Here is a 17079-nt window from a genome sequence, read left to right as displayed (position 1 = left end):
CATGGGAGCAGCCACAACCAGGGCTCTGTGCTGGCCAAGACTTTCCATGTAACACTGGCAAGTACAATGAACGAGGTCTGTAACAGACCAGGCTGTCTCGGGCTGCTGGCATGCACCTGTATCACCTCAAACTTTCTTTCACATGCACAAGAATTGGAAACATTAAAAAATAATAAAATACACCACACAACTGGCTTCGGGAATCCTACATGCCATGCAAACACTGCGAGTGCTGGCAAGGACTCTTCCAAGGACTTCTTCCCTTTCCTCTCCTGTGACTTTGGTAGGAAGGTTTAAATGGTGGAATTGTTTACAAGTACCCAGTGTGTGCTGAAACAGATGATGCTGAGCCTGGCCCACAGCTGGCCAGGACCACACCGGCAAGAACTGTACCACAATGGGATGAACTCGTCTACCCATTCCTGCTTGCCACAATCCACTGTGCTTCCAGCAGGTCCTAAGAAACATGGCCAGCCTGAACCTTGCTTTCTCTTCCAGGCCTCTTTACAGAGCTGTGACTCCACTCACGTGCAGAGCTTTGAACGCCATCAGCAAGATGTTCCTACAGACCCTACTGCCAGGCAGCTCCACTAGGAAAATCTTCCAGCCACACTTGGCACAGACATTGCTGTAAATCCAATTTCTACTTCCTGTCAGAAAAACAAGACATCTGACCTGGGTGACCAACACCCAAACCCTCTCTCCAGTTTGCTTTCTGAACTAGAACCTAACAATAGCATCAGGGGCCTGACAAGCACCCTGCTCACCAGTGCATGCACACGCAGAGCCATCTCACAGCACAACCCCTGACACTACAGCCAACTGTGACTGCTACAAAGCCCTGGGAGAAGTGGGTGACAGCAGTGTGGACTGTCAGTACCACGTGCTCTGCAGGAACCCAACCTAAAGCTTTTATTACCCACTGAGTCTCTTATTCTGTGTGCTTCTGCTGAAGTTCTTGGATAGTTTTACTGGATTCTAAACCCAAAAACCTTTCACCAGTTTGAAGTCAAAGTCAGCAGATGCTCAACAACTTACTTACTACTACCAGGACTGTGAGAATATTGACTAATTGCAAGGGCTGCTTGGCCTTTCTGTTTGCCTGTCCCAGCCCCTATGCCACTGCTGGTGAGCTGCTGTACCCCTGCAGTCAGCAAGAGACAGTTGGAAACCTTCCCCTCCATGGCAGATCCATGGGCAGGGGATGTCTGCAAGCACCAGGCAGCGAATGGGGGAGCAGTGCTGTGCCAGAGCCTCTGCAACTAAGAAGCCTGTGGGGAGAAGATCAGGTACCAGATCGCACTGCTCTTGTCACACGACTGCAATGCTTCAAGAACAGGTCCTGGTCTCTACTGAAATTACACTGGCAGGGGCTGGGAGGCGAGAAAGAGCCTCAACTTCTATCACCTAACCTCTCAAAACTTCACTCATGCATTTTCTGGAAAGTTTATGAGTATCCCCATGCCTGGTGGTGCCACATTAACTTTGTCTAGATTCAGTAACAGAAAGAGCAGCAGTTAATTAGTTAATAATAGATAAATGACTATGCAGATGCTGCTGACTTCAACACTTGGACAGTTTCAAGAGCCAAGCTTGCATCAGCCCCCTGGATGCTGGCCAGCCACAGTGACTTCAGACCCCTCATTTGAAGAGATGTGCTTTCCTCACGGTTGCTATGTGACACTCATGCAAATACAATCAAACACCCTGCCCTGGGCCCAAACATTCAAAACAGAAAAAAACTTTTTCCATAGGATCTCTTCCAGGTGCAGTGTGTGAGTACTCATATGCTTCAAAATACCCTCTATGAGAAGCATGGCCAATTTGAAAGTTACTTAAAATGGCAATCCTCAGAGCTCAAAACCTCCTCATGGCAGCAGATATTTGTGGACAGCCACAAGTGACAGAAGCAGGGTGAGGAGCACCAGTGATGTGAACACAGAATAGAAGGCCCATGCTGCTGCAAGGACTTTGGCACCAAAACAGATCCATCTCTGACTGTGGCCCACCAGCACTCAGCGGCCTGGCTCAAACCCCCTCTGTGGCGACCAGGAGGCTCCTGGACCCAGCTCTAATGCAAAGGACAAAAGCAGATCCCACCAGCCCTATGTGTCTGTGGCCAATGACTCTTATACAGGCACAACCAATGTTCAGTGAATATCACCAGTCATGAAACAATCTGGGCTCAAATATAATGTTCAGCAGATTTGCCAGGCCAACCTGTCCCCATGCATACAATCTCCTCCTCCCCATATATACTCTTTGCATGGAACCATCCCTTCTGCTCTCCTAGCAGAGGAGTTTTCAGGGGTTAAGTTACCTCAGAGGCAGTGAATCCAAAGGACAGAAACACCATCCCTGCACCAAAGTGGGAAGTCCCATGCACCCAGAACAGTTCCTGCATCCCACAGGCACAAAGAGAAGGTGTCCTGGCAAGGGAGAGGCTGTTTCTTCTCTTTGCCAGAAATAAATGATGTTGAAACCAAACATGTCAAATGGAATACACTAATATGTGTACACAAGTGACTGCTGCTTCAAGGCCAATTAATTCAATTTCAGCCTGATCCTGCAGAGCAATGAAGTGCCCTTGAGCTGGGAGGCTCCACAAGTGTTTTTCCTCTCCTGGGGCTGGGTTGGCTCAGTGACCCATACAAGGCCAGGACTGGGAGGGAGCTGCAAGCCGTGGGGGCTGGCCCAGCACACTATGGGACTGGTCACTGCTGGGGCCCCTGTCCCTCTGTTCAGAACCGCTGCCAGCAGCAGCAGTGACCAGCTGACAGGTTTCACCCCTGACAGCTCTGCTGGAGAAATCACCTCTTTCCAGTTCCTCCCTCAAAAGGCACAATGGAAATGTTCATGCTGCAGGCCGTGGCATCCCTCCCTCTTCCTGCTGCACCTGGGCTGGAAGAGCCTGCTCACCCAGAAGGCCATCCCTGGCAATACGCCAGTGCCAAGTCTGCAGGGACATGGCTCCCGCTTCACTCGTGGCTCCTTTTGTGGCATGAGCTTTGGCTGCACAAGAGCTTCTGTATTTCTACTGGAACAACTCAGTTCCATCCCAGCAGAGATGGATCAGCCTGAGTCCCTAAAACACAGGCATCCATCTAGTTCCCTTTAACATGCAGAGCAAGAACTAGGAAGGTCTGAACCCCCTGCTTAGTATGACTTCCCCCTCCACCCCGCCCCCCCCCCACCCCGAGCTGTACAGAAACATCTGATACTGGATTCAAATCTATGTGCTGTAAAATGGAGCTCAGCTGTTCCCAGGAGGGCAATGGAAAAGATGCTGCTGGATCGAACCAACAGCCGAGAGCCAGCCCAGCTGAACAAGCCAAGGTCCAGCTGTAATTTCCAGCTTCTCAACCCTGTCTCCAGGAAGTCTGCTGACATGTTTGGGTTTTGTTTCTTTCTCCCATTTACTCCAGCCACCTGCAACAACTGCTCCCCAGCAGAAAAATCAACCTTCTCTGCTTTCCACCTCTTAGCAGAGGTGACGATGTCCATGTAGGGAAATCTTTTGCCTGAAATAAATCAACAGAGCACATGTAGCTCCAGATGGTCTCCGCCATGGTTTTCCTCATGATTAGGGCTGTCAGTGACCAGGTTTGTTCTCACCTGGACCATCTCTGAAGAGCAGACCACACATAGGAAATTACTTTTCTGGGTCTCATCACAAAACCTCCCTGGTTTTGTTGCCACTTGCAATGGCACCAACACTTTACAGTCTTTCCCTAGGTCTGTTTGCTTGTACTTTTGAGCTGAATCTCTTTTTGTCCCTCCTGGCTCATGTCTCTGAGCCTTCCACACCACATCAGGATAGTCCCTTCCCAACTGATATTCACAACATCACTGTCACCTGCACACATGCTGTACCTCTTCTTTCAGGTCACTAAAGATACGGGAGAAGAGTCACTTCCAGCACAGATGCAGACAGCTCCCCGCTAAACAAGTCATGCACCCTCCCTTTAAGCCCCACGCAATTTTCCTGTGGAACCATATCTGCCAAACCAATTCCAAGCTCCCACTCCGGCGCAGGCATCCCAGCTAACGGGGTGTACACAGGGCCAAGATCATTTCAGGGTCCCCTCCCTTCAAACACAAGTGCTCTGCTTCTTCTGGCTGCCTCAACCTATGTGTCTGGTGCGGAGGGTGCTGCCAGTTGGCCACTGCCCAGCCACTGTGGGACTTCAGCTGCTTGGACAGGATGGCAAGAAAAACCTTCCTGCAAAAGGAAAGCAGCATGAGCACCACAAAGCACCCCCTGCCCTCCCTGAGCAGGGCAGCACAACTCTGAGTGACCACCTCAGGACTGCACTGAATCCTCCTGAAAGAGCCATGTCTCAGCATCTGGCAAGGCACCACCCATCGGGAAACAAAAGCCTCCAAAAGCTGGTCCACCTTGTGGCTGCACATATCGGAGACAAACACTTCTCCAGTCTGGGCAGGCAGAGCCGGGCAGTCCTGGCCTGCTGGAGGTACTAACATCTTAGATAAAAAGAAAAGGAAAAGATTATTTTAGACAGAACCAACTATTTTGCTGCAGCCAAACCACAATGTTTAATTTCAATTTAAACCTACTGAAGTTTGCATTTGACACTTTAAACTATGTTAATAAAAAATGTTTAGAGGAGTTTCCAACAACAAAGCCTCTTCCAAATGAGAAAGCAGTGAGCCTTGTCTTGCAAATCTCAAATATCACACAAATTTGTGAGAACAAGAATCACGTCCACATGGCTCATGCAGTTAGTTTGGCTCCCAAAATATGTTTGTGGATTGACTACTACCTGCCAAGAGGTGACACCTCTTCAAAACCCATGTCAGGACCACAGATGCCACTTCATCCCTCTGTCTCCTCCTACTGTGGTGTGCCAGGGACAGAGGCTCCTCGTACCCTGCTGGGCCTCACCAGCCATGTCAGAAGAGAGATGCTGCTGCATCACTGCTGCCATGTCCTGCTGCAGGTGTTTTCCTTGTGGCACTCCCCACCAGAGCACTGAGTGAGCCCACAGCTGGCCTGCGGACCACAGGAGAAGCTAATCACAGCTACGCTGGAAGCTGCTCCTGGAAACAGCTCTTTCCTGATGAAGAACCAGGTGAGGCCTTTCTGTGTTTTCTGACAACCTCAGAAAACATATACAGTATAAAAAAAAGCATCACCTCTCCTACCTGCTACAATGGGCTATCACTAGAGAATCTTGCATGTGGTACTTCATGGCATGCTTGGTTAGGCCCACTGCTCCCCTAAAATGTACCATGGCCACTTTCTACTATTAATTGTTCAATGTGGAGAAAAAATATCACTGGGTTTTCATTTTAAACAAGTCTCCTGGGGTATTATTTTACAAAGGTAAAGAGCATTATAAACCCTATCATGGATGTAGAAAAGAACTCCTTGCCCTGCTTATGAGCCCCTTTTAAACCACCAGACCAGAATCCCTCTCAACATCGGGGTCATGGCACTAAAGAAAGATACCAACAGAAACCCTCCTCTGGCAGGTCGTGCCAGCAATCTGTCCTGAGCCCCTGCCATGTTTCTGGGGATACCTGCTTCAAGCAGGCTGAGAACAGGCTGCGTCAATGCGGGGCTGGCTCTCTCTTTTACACCTGGCTGCAAAACCCAGTTTCTTTCCTGCTTAATAATTCCATAAAGACCAACATGTCCTGGGAAGAGCATAAGGTTTTCAAGATCATATCAGCCCAAAATAACACTCACAGCATCATAGCAAAGCTCTGGCACTGCAAGATTGGCCTCCCACCTCAGTGCCCCAGATGAAGTGGCCAGGTACCCCAGAGGCCAATCCTGCCAGCCAGCTCCCTGTTCCCACTGGACTGCCCACATACTGGGGCCAGCCATTTCCAAAGCCTTGACCATGCTGAGCTGAGAACGAGGACAGAAGGAAACCAACGACTACTGCCACAAGGCAGTGTGAAAAATCAAACTACTTCCATGCTAGGGTAAGTTTTGTGATAAAACACAAGCTGTTTGCAGCAAGCAGGAACTCTTCAACTGAATCCCTAATTTCTCTGGAAATCTAGGCCTACTGCATAACTCCCATGGAATCCAATATCTGTCTTCTTACACAGGGGGGTGGGATAACAAACTCAGCAGTTTTGTGTAAGTGCTGGCAATAACCTCTGTCCTAGCATGAGCAGCCAAAGAACTGACTCTTATTGCTGTGCTTCAGGCATCAGATTTCTTAAAAAACACAAACACATACATGTGGGAGTTTTTTCAATAAAGACCTGAATATTTAGCATTCAACTCCATGAACTGTAACGCAAGTTTAACTGTTGTGTTTGTTTTGTGGGAACTAGTTCAGTGGTTGGATTTGTTCCTATTTTGTAAAAGTAACAGAAATAATGTAACTCAAAATTATTCTTTCATAAAAAGAACAAGTAAAACCAAAACACAGATGCTCAATGGGGTGATACTGAGGTGATGAATTAATGCTATCAAAGTGCTTTAGGATCCCATCCTCAAATTCAGGATTTTAAACTGTGCTAAAGGCAGTGCACAACTGCAACTTCAGATTGCGCCAAGTTGCCTTGTGAGGCACAGACTGCCGTTGGCTTGGTGTTCCTGCTATAAATTACTGGCATTGGAAACCAAAAAGCTGAATGCTGAAGTCAGAGCACATTTTACAAGTGTCAGGAAAACGAAGAGAGAATCAAGTTAGTCCAAGCTTTGTTCTCCATTTGAGGCAGCCCTGTCTGTATTTCCAGGGTGTATGACAAGTTGATATCTAATCTATATTGATTGGTATCACACAATCAGACATGTGTGACACTGGTTGACTGCAGGAAAAAGCCAAGGACTGGCTCCTGCTGGTCTTCTGGAGGGGGCAAACTCTTCGCCTGCTTTCACTGCCCGCTAGTTTCCCTTACGTTCCTTTTCCCCTTCCTCCCCAGCCAACAGAGCTGCTCCAGCCTGCAGTAAAGCCACAGTCCCATGTTTGTTTCCAAGCCAGTTGCCTTGGAAATGACAACTTAGCTGCAGAACCACGCAGAAGGACAGACAGACAAAACATCTGGGGGATAGCACCACGTGCTCCTGCCTGTATGACTGGACAGGAAGATGAAAATGCAGGGTCTCTGCATGGCTGAGCAGTGAGAGGGACGTGGACAAGGCCTCTACAGGCTTCTGGTTGACCTTCCCAGGCACCAGGCACAAAGCGTAAGGCTCCTTCTCTGCTTCTCAAAGCCCTGCTGCCTCTGCAGATGCCCAGTACTGCAGCTCTCTAGTACCTATTCACACATCACCAGCCCTCCGTGAACATCCGGGCCACAGGATGTCTGTGGGGTGGAGGGTGTCTGTGATCTACAGAGAAACTCTCTTTTTACTTCATGGTAGTAAAGTGAACATAGTAATCCACTCTGGCTAAACAAATAGCATGACAACTCTCAAAGAAAACTGCAGGACACTTCACAAGGGCAGAGTCCACACTGGCTATTACTGATAAAACCTGCACTGAGTTAAATCACTCTTGTTAAAAATGGTCTCTACGAATAGGCCAGATCAGCACTGAATCTGGCCCTCCAGCGTTGTTCCTCCAAATCTTAAGTGTTGTGCAACAACAACTCTTGCTGCAGCAGAACTTAGTAGCAGGGAAAGGGACCTCCTGCTTTGAGCAAAGAGCACCTGAAAGGCACATCTCCTGTTCCCCAGGCGGCCCACCAGCCCACAGAAGGCAGCCCCCCATAGCCGCAGCCTCTACAGTAGTCCCCCTAGCCCCTACCCTAACGACTGTCACTCTCGGTCCCTAAATCCACCGCAAAGCTCAAAGTTCCACTGACAGAGCAAAGGCACAGCTCCCAACTGCTCTGAGCTATATCCCCACTATGACTTCAATGCACCTCAATATACAGCCCAGTTTTGTCCTTCCAATAGACTCTGTGATAAAACAAAGTGAGGTTGGACCATGTGCCTGGGTCTGTATTATGCTGTCCAGCTGCATGACACCACATGTTATCACCATGCATTTATTCACTACAGTTGTCTCCCTGTAGAAATGTTGGTGCTTTAATTGTAATTAACGTCATTATAGGAAAAAAAAACCCCCACAAAACAACAACAAAAAAAAACCCCACAAACAAACAAGGTGTATTGGTCTGTTGTACTTCCAAAAAACTGTTCACTGCAAAAATTAGAAGACAGATCTCTGTCTATTGCCCTGGGCACAGGCAAGTCTCGTACTTTCAGCTTCTCTAACAAACAAGTTGCTTGGGCAAGAGTAGATGACTTGAGCTCTCTCTGTGTTTCTTAATCTGTGAAATTATTCAAAGTTCAATTTGCCTTGACAAAAGTGCCTTTGTGTGTCCCAAGTCTGCAGAGTCCAACACAGGCAAATTCCCCATGGCTGTGCAGGCAGTGGGGCTCAGTGTGCACAATTCATTTCCCATTGGACTGTCCTATTTTCGGACACCCCAAAGCTTGAAAGTCACAATACCAAGTCATACAATTCCTTCTAGCCATGCACACAGAAAAACACATGTATGAAGTTGCCCACCCTCTTAGGCAAGATGTGCAGATAAAAGGGATTTGGTTCCTGATGCTTATCAGCTGAAGGCCTTGGAGGAAGAAATCTAGAGGTAGAAATCATCAGGAAGAGAGGAGCAGCTGAAGGAAATCCTCAGCTACAAAACACCAGAGATAAGGGTCTACATAAGACCTTAAAAGGGAAGAAGACTTTTTCGAATTTTTGGCACAGCTAATAAAGAAAAGCCCACAGCAAAGCGTGCAGACAGGCTGTCAGGAGCTTCAGCTTCTTTTCCAACAAGCAGCAGCATTAAATTGTTAACACAGTGGTCAGTTCTGCAGCTGCTACTTAAACCATGTGGACAAGGTTGGTACTGACAGGATAATGTTAATTTTGTTCCGGACTCTGTAAAACTGCTGTAAAGGAGCAAAGCTCAAGAACATGAACCGAGAAGCATGCCAGTAAGAAACCAAAAAGCAGAGGCTGAAGAAATTAAAGTGCAATGAAGACAGATCAAAATAAGCATTGCCTAGCTAGACATTCCTACAGAAGACACGTAGGACAGCCTGATGCTTTTCCCCAAAACCAAGACAGGCCAAGTCATCGCAGTTCACTGCTGTGCTTCCACTAGGCTCAAGCTGGTGAGGTTAGGCCTCCAGATCACAGATGTCTGCTGTTTATCAGCATTTGCACTCCAGGCCCAAGTGGAAGTTTCTGCAGAACCCCAAGACAACCACTCCATCTCTTTGTGCTCACATGCAGGTGATTTTTCATTCCATGTTCAAAAGGGGCGCGCCCCCGAAGGACGGCGAGGGGGTGTTGCCCCTGTTCACGGTTAAAAAAGAGTGACCTTAAGACAGCTGTTAAAAAGTTCAGCCCCTAACAAACTTATTGACCAACAGCAGCAAATGGCCTTACTTGCCTGATACAAAAATGAACCACGGGACCACTGAAATCCCAACCATGACATTCACCCAACACTATTAACTTAATCATCTTCTTGCCCAACTGCTAGTGCAAGTAGGACCAGAACCAGCACAGCAAGCCATCTCACCCTCCAGCAGAAGGACTACGCTGTGGAGCTGGATGGATTAGTTTATCACTTTCACTTCGGTGTAAGTTGAGAAACTTTGTGCCTGGTGATACCTTCAACACTGCCACTTCCAGTGCCGTCCCCCCACTGCTGGTGTGGTACTTCTGGTTTGTACCCGTGAGAGATAAGGATCTGCCTGGTTTGGAGCAACAGCTCCAAAACCCCCAGGTTTTTTTGGGTTTTTTTCCATGTTGGGTAGCGCGGGAGCAGGTATTCTTTCATACAAGTACAAAAGAGCCACTGCAGCAAACCAAGCCAGCGGCTCTGACTCTCCCGGTGCCGCGGTCAGACCGCCGACATCCCGCTCGGCGGACGGAGCTCCGCGCACTGGGAACGACCGCGACGCTGCCTTGCCGCGGGGGCGGCGGGGGACGCTGCGGGAAGCCGGGGCGGAGAAGCCACCGCAGCACCACCAGCGGCTCCTCCAGGGCCAGCCCCGGGGGCGAGCAGCGGCGGGACCCACCCGCGGCTCCGCACCGCCCCCCGAGACCCCGCCCCGGGGCCCGCGCCCGCTGCCCCGGTCCCGGCCCAGCCCCGCCACGCCGCTGGCCCCTACCCCGTCGTCCGCGGGGGCTGGGTCCTGGAGCCGCTCTTCGCCGGAGGCAGCGCGGAGGTCGCCAGCGGTCGGGCCGGAGCCGGGGGCCGCGCCGGGCGGAGGGTCGGGGTCGGGGCCGGGGCGGGTGGGCGGCGGGGCGCGGCGCTGCCCAACGCGCAGTGCCCCAAAGTCGAGGGTCTTGCTTTCAAAGGCGCCCTCGACGCTGCAGAAGAGGCCCCCGCGCTTCTGACGAGGCACCGCCGCCGAGCCGGGCCGCGCCAGGTACACCGGCAGCTCCTCATCGTCGCGCCGCCCGTCCGCCGCCATCCCCGCCGCGCCGCCAGGACGGGACGGACGGGGCGGGACGGGGCGGGACTGGGCCGCGGGCTCGGGGCGGGGCGGACCCGACGTGAGGCTGAGGGGCGGTGGGGCAAGAGTGGATGCCGCTCGGCCGGAGCCGGGGTCAGCTTCTCCGGCGTTCTCCGGTTGTCCGGCTCGCTGCGGAGAGCTGCCACCGGCCGCGTTCGCGGCACGCTCCAGCCGTGAGGATGGAGCGGACACACGGGAGTGCCTCGCTGCTGACCATGTGGGGCGCTCGGTAGATGGGCTGTGCCCGGACGCATCGGCAGCAGCCCCGACAGCGGCCGCAATAGCCGCGTGTCAGTTTTCCCCCACCGGTGCGTGGGCGCTGCCCACAAACCAGCGTTTGCTCACAAGCCCTGGGCCGTACCTCATTCTGCTTGGGCCGTGGTCCCTGCAGAGGCACTGCGGTTAGGTGGACGCTAGAGCCAGACACAAGCAATATCCACTGCACGAAGTCTTCACTGCTCCCAAACGCGAGCACGGGTGTTCCTGTCACAAAAAACACCAGACCGGCCGCACAAAAAAGCTTCGTGTGTTGGCTAGTCTAAGCTGTTTCTTTGAGAGCTCTGTTGCAACTTCATTTCAAAAGTACTGGAGGCCCAAAGGACAAAGGGACAGCCAAGACTGGGTCTTACAAATGCTAATGGCTGTTTAACAGTACTAGCCTGTGAAGTATATCGTGAGCACCAAAACTGGAGCTTTGACTAAAATTGTTTTGCCAAGTGCTCATTTCTTTATCTAGAACAAGTGTACATGGTACCTGTGTTCAACATCCTGTCAAGTCATTTCTCAAACTACATTTTTATGTTACGAGATGTTGTCAGTCATGCTTTTTCCAACCTTTTCTGTAAAAACAAAGGAGTGCCATTATCTCTCCGAGAACTGGTGGTTCTTAAGGAAAACCCGCATGGAGCCTGACCCATCGTGGAGAAAAATGACCCTGTGATTAAGCCTGGAGAGGCAGTCTCGGGGCATTGGCTGACTAAGGCTTGAGGCTATGTGGGAGGAAATGGTTTGGGACCAATTCCCTCCTTTTGCACGCTGGGAAACAGCCTGCTTTTGTAACAGGACTTGTACCAGTGTCATTAACTGGGTCCGTTTTTTCTCCATCTAAGTGAAATAATCTACAGTAACTTGAATTTTTGACTAATTATTCAGGTCTAAAGAGTTGGGAGAAGAGAGGATGCACTAAATATAAACAGACTGTGTCTGCAAACTTGGAAGAGTTACTTTAAAAGCTTTGTGTTACACAGCACAGTGAAATACTCATCAGTGTCCGTCCTTTCTTTCTCTAAAGCAGCACCAGAGAGGGTTGCATTTGGTTGTTCTTGGGTTCTTACGTGAACTCTAATATGCAGCTGCCCCAGCATTGTGGCTTCATGATGCTCAGCACCATGAGTGTCATGCCTGCACCAGAGCCCCGCCTCCACCTGACCAGGATGTGACAGGAGAAGAGCCCAGTGCTGTCATGTTTCAGGTGCAGGGGCAGCAGCAGTGGCTGGCAGCTAGGGAAGGAAGTATCCCTTCAAAATAGCCAGAACACGTTTGTTCTAGAGTTTTTTCCTACTCCTATTCTCCTGGCAAATGCTCCTCCTCTGTAACTGGATGCTTAGCATCAAGACCACCAGTACTGGCCAAGCAAATGCACACAAAGTGGCTGCCCACCAGGTCTTTACCTTCCTAAGGGACTGCCTTAGCATAAAGGAATTTATCCTCCTCCTACTGCAAGTGGGATTCACTGAGTAGAAGATGAAACCCCCTCTCAGACAGCTTCTGCCCCTCTCGTGAGTGGGATGTGCTGATCTCAGAGCTGGTGGCTGGTGAGCTGAGTCCCTGCCTCCTCAGGGCCAAGCAATAGCACATGAGGAGTGAGCCTTTCCTGGGAAGAACAGTGTGCCCCTGCACTGCAGGCTGCCTTGTGCCTGTGTGCACTAACCACAGTTAAGTTAGAGTGAACTCGTTGTTTTGGTTGGGACGTCTCTGTATGGCTGTGCAACTTTATGGGGAATTAAAATTCTCTGGAACGGGGCCTGGCCTTTGTCTGATTCTGCAAATGTGCAAAAGTTTCAGCACTGTACTTTAATAGCAATATTTATTTAAATCCTGATTCCAGTGTTTATCTTTCCTAGTGCCTTGCTGCGTAGATGGTTGCACTGAAATTATCTGCATCAGTAAAGGAGTACGAGGCTCTTCTGGGAAGTGAAGGCTTTAAAATCTGACTTTCAATGAAAATCATTCACTTTATAAAAGACAATACTTGATTTTTACTTTTTAAATTGCCATTCACTTTTAAGGTCTTTTTTGTTAGGTGTTGTAAGGCTACTAGTTCAAGAATACCATGAAAATGGAAGTTTGTGTTCAGTGTGTGTTCACTGCATGGTTGCTTTCAAGCCCATCAGAATGCATTATTTTTATTTCTGTATATGTATATCTTGGATCAAATGTGAAGCTTTTAATTATACAATGACAAAATGTCTGCCCCCTGTAGTTAAGTAAATGTCTGTCAGGCAAACAGTCATGAGTGGTGCAATTTCAAACCCTGCTGGCAAACCAGCTCTCTTCTCACTTCTCTGTACAAAGTAGATGGAAGATAGAGATCAGGGAGGAGATCCAGTGGGAAGGCTGTTTCTCCTGCCTGAGCCCAGGGAAGATGGAAATGGTAGGCATGTGAGCTCATGTGCCTTGTGCTGCCACAGGACCCATCAGAGCCAACCGTCAGTCCTGCAAGGGTTTCCTTTGCTCAAGAGCTGGGTTCACATCCTGACCCCAGAACAGGAGTGCTGGTCCTCGTGGGTCAGGAATCTGAGCTGAGCCCGCCAGATGGGCATTGCTGGTTGGTATAATGAAGGAACAGAAATAGGCTGCTCTTCTGATCTAAAAAACAGCATTTATTTTATGGGAAGTTCTGTAGTGGCAAGCTCCTGATTCATGTCTTTCTAGTTGAGTAAGAACTGTTTAAGGCACACTGAGAAATGGAAATCAGTCATGTTATAAGGTGAGCCGCACTGGTTATGAATGGGGTAATCATGCAGCCTTCTGGGAAGTGGTCTTTAAGCAAATCCCTTTCTGCAAAAGGATTAGTTAATAAGATGGGACATAATCACCCTGTCTGGGGTGCGGGTTTCCTTGTTCTGTGCTCTCAAAACCCCAGTGCTGGTTTTCTTTGTCCTCATTGGTTGCTGCCAGAGCACCAGCTGGGGTCCCCGTCAGAGCCTCTGTGGGGAATCGCAGGCTCTAAATGCCGACAGCCCGAGCCACAGAGTATCTAGTGAGAGGCACAAGGTGTCGTGTAACTTTATCAAGCATTTTCTCCATGAGACTGTCAAACTTACTGTTATCTTTTAAATGCTTGAAGAGGAATGTAAATTGCCAACTGAATCATTCAAATAGCAAAGGTATTGACAGAGAAGTCAAATTAGGTCATCTTGCCTGCAACTGCCAAGGCACAGTTGTCCTCTGATGGGTATTTTCTGATGGCTTTGCTAATTTATTTTCCATTTGTCAGGGCAGTGCGCAGTTTCTTAATTGGTAATACTCTGCATCTTCTGCTGGCAAACTTCTGTGCTGGTTCCCAGCTCCCAGATGCTTTGTGCAACATCATTCTTCCAGTAATAAAAATAGAAAATGGTTTAAAAGAATGAAGCGTGTCCCAGATCATGTCATCTTGTTCACGTAATGCTTCCTGTGTCACTGGAAGTTGCTCATTACACCAGGAAACATCTCAGGCTCCATAGCTGTGACTACAATGCTCATTAGACTCAAAGCATTTTGTATTATTTGAAGGAAGCAGACTGTTGACATTAGGTGGGATTTGACCCCTTCCTTCACCAATGCTGACAAGCTTGAGCTATGTCCTGAGTGAGGACATTTCCTTCCTTGATGTGAGATCCATACAGAATGGTTTTACACTGATTTTCTGTGGGTCTGGAGGCAGCAGATCTTTGATTGTGTGTGAAAAGGATATAACAACCACATAACATGGTGAGCAGGATAAATGCATATCAGCTTTCATAGCTCGTTTTCTTCTAAGGTCTGTGGGTTCAGCTGGAGAAGCAGCAGGGCAGTGGTAGTAACAGGTTAACACTGATTTCTTCTAATTCCTACAGGATTTGATAAAACTGCATCCCTTTATTACATGGATGATAAGTTGCAATGACGAAGTAAGTTCTAGTTGTCTTGTTTCATGCAAACTTAGAGCTGCCTGCTCATACTCTGCAGTCATGATTTACAAGCATGTTTCCTGTTTTGGAGGCTGCCAGATAAACAGGGGTGTTCTACTATCATTCTTGCGGCAGTGTCAGGACAGCCCCCGGCACTGCCTTTCATGTGCCTCAGGGAAAGTCAGGCTAAGTACAAATGCAGAAGAAACAGTGAAAGAGCCAAGAAAATCTGATTGTCCCACTTACATTTAGAAGCAGAGGTCAGGGATGGCTGGGCTCTTTTGTTCTCCAAGAAATTGCATGTTTATGAAGGGCAGGTGACTGATGAGCCTGCTATCTCAATCACCTGGGGAGGGCCAGTGGCTGATGCCTCCATCACCACACTCCAGTTTCTAAACTTTCAGACATACCATGTTAGAAGATGAGACAGACCTTTGTAATCCTCCAGGCTGCTCTGCATATCAGTCACTGGGGAACTGCTGTGTGCAGGATGTTGTCCTTGGTGAAATCCTTTACCAAAGCCAAAGCACTTCAGACTCAGAAAGGCAAAGCATTTGACTCTGTCAAAAGCTTGTTCAGTATTTCATGTCAAAGCCACAGGGAGAGTGGGTTAATAGTGTGGTAATTTCTACTGCAGAATGCTATTGTATTGTTGGAGGGAGTAACTTCAGGCAACACACACAGCCTGACTTCAGCATGCTGCCAGTCTGTCATACTAACAGGGACCACAAATCCGATAAGCAGCTGGAAGTTATAATCTTCTGTGCTCAGTTATTCCAAGAATATTTCTGAAATGCAGTAATGCTTTTTGCTCCCAGATTTGTTTAGTGCTGAGCAAAACCCTATGGAAAATTCCAGTATTTCAACACATGGGGTAATTTTTCCTCCTGAAATGAGCTGCTAGTCAAAATGTTAAGAAATAGTAACTGTGGAAAAAGAGTTCTGAAAGTTTTTTCTGTGGGGAATCTGGACTCTCCTTCTCCCTCACCAGGTCCTCCAAAGAAAGACTACTATCTTCTCGGCGTTGAAGGAACTCCCGTGGCACTGCCGGCCTTGCAGTTAGATGCAAACTGAATCACTCAGTTACAAAGTTGTTGGGGTCAAAAGACACCAGAGATAAAGCTCTCACAAGGCAGAAGAAGCAATGTTTTCAAGAAGGTCAGAAGCACAGGTTTGGCATCAGTATGAAACCCCAAGTATTCCAGCCTGGCTAGAGTCCACTGGGCCCACCTGATTTAACAAGGAGGAACGGGTGGTGACTCTGGAGGTTCTGCACATCAGGTGAGCTCCAGCCACCTTTCATTAAGATGGACCAACCCAGAGATATAACTCCAGATTTCTAGGAACAACTAAGTAAACTTGTAGACATCTTCTGTTGTTTGCATGTCAATGGGTATCTTCAGGATCACAGTTTCAGGAATGGTGAGATTTTAGCCACTATAACAGCTGTCTGGCTTGGTGTGGTATGGACCCTTAGGGCCTGGATGGAATGGATTTATGTAAGAAAATACACATTCTGTGTAAGTTTGAAGCCCAGAATATTCTGCCAGATGTGTGTCACCAGATTCACTTCAAGAGCAGTCAGCCCACTTCCTCTGCGTTCATGTTATGCCTCTCAAAAATCAGTCTCTTTTCACCTGGTCCTGTTTGTTCCCTGCTTCTTGTATGGCATCATCTGGCATCTTCCCTAAGATGTGAGGCTTGGATTGGCTGGTCTTACTCTGTGTTTGGCCTCTGTTGTGATGGCAAATGCTGACTTGCTTCCAAGCAGATCTGCTGTTGCGACTCGCTCTCATTCCAGTTTATCTTAGGGATCACCAGCTACTCTCCTCTGTGCCTGCTTTTATTCCCAGAAACTAATTGGAGGACTAAGCTGAGATTTCCTTGTTTCCATGGTGTTGCACTTGACCTAATCAGCCATTGCAGACCTGAAGTGTCCTTGCCTTCAACCTCTCTACCTGTGCCTTCAGGAGAGCACACTGATGCAAAAACAGGTGGTGTATCTAGAGATAATTAGTGATTATGTGCCAGTGATTACAAGCCTATAATGAGTAATTAGATGTCAGCAGAGTAGAATTACAGTGGATTTAAAGGTACTATGTTTGCTTGTTTGTTTATGTGGTTCCTTGTGACTGTGAGGAAGCAAGCAGTCAAATATACTTTGTTCAGGCTGGTGAAGGAGACAGAGCTGCCATTTGTGCATTTTTTGTCATGGCCCTGCATGCCCTGGTATAATGCACGAAAGAAGCTCTCTAAGTACTGCAGGAACCAGGCTGTGACTGAAGATCCTGGTCCACTTGCCTAGTGATGTTAGAAATTGTGTTCAGTCTGTACTCACTGTCCCACCAAATGCTCCTTTGAAATCACTGTCAAATTATCCTACCATTAAGGACTGGTGGGCTATCCCTTCCACACAGATGTTAAAATAGATAAAAATAGATAATGTCCATC

The 17079-nt window shown here is 48.6% G+C and overlaps 1 protein-coding gene across 1 annotated transcript in view; it reads right to left on the bottom strand.

Moving 5' to 3' along the window:
- Positions 1 to 10468, bottom strand: part of DPYSL3 (dihydropyrimidinase like 3) — a 32267-nt gene extending 21799 nt beyond the window's left edge. Inside the window, exon 1 of the mRNA XM_042016072.1 lies at positions 10127 to 10468. Coding sequence (XP_041872006.1) covers positions 10127 to 10432 — 306 coding nt within the window. The 5' untranslated portion in view covers positions 10433 to 10468. The remainder of the gene's footprint in view (positions 1 to 10126) is intronic.
- Positions 10469 to 17079: the final 6611 nt, after the last annotated feature.

This window comes from Corvus kubaryi, unplaced genomic scaffold (assembly GCF_017639235.1).
Source record: "Corvus kubaryi isolate FWS band 111438036 unplaced genomic scaffold, C.kubaryi_AGA036_p1.0 split3-37374, whole genome shotgun sequence".
NCBI lineage: Eukaryota > Metazoa > Chordata > Aves > Passeriformes > Corvidae > Corvus > Corvus kubaryi.
The sequence above is the reverse complement of the archived record's forward strand: the minus strand, read 5'-3'. Positions and strand labels throughout refer to the sequence as shown.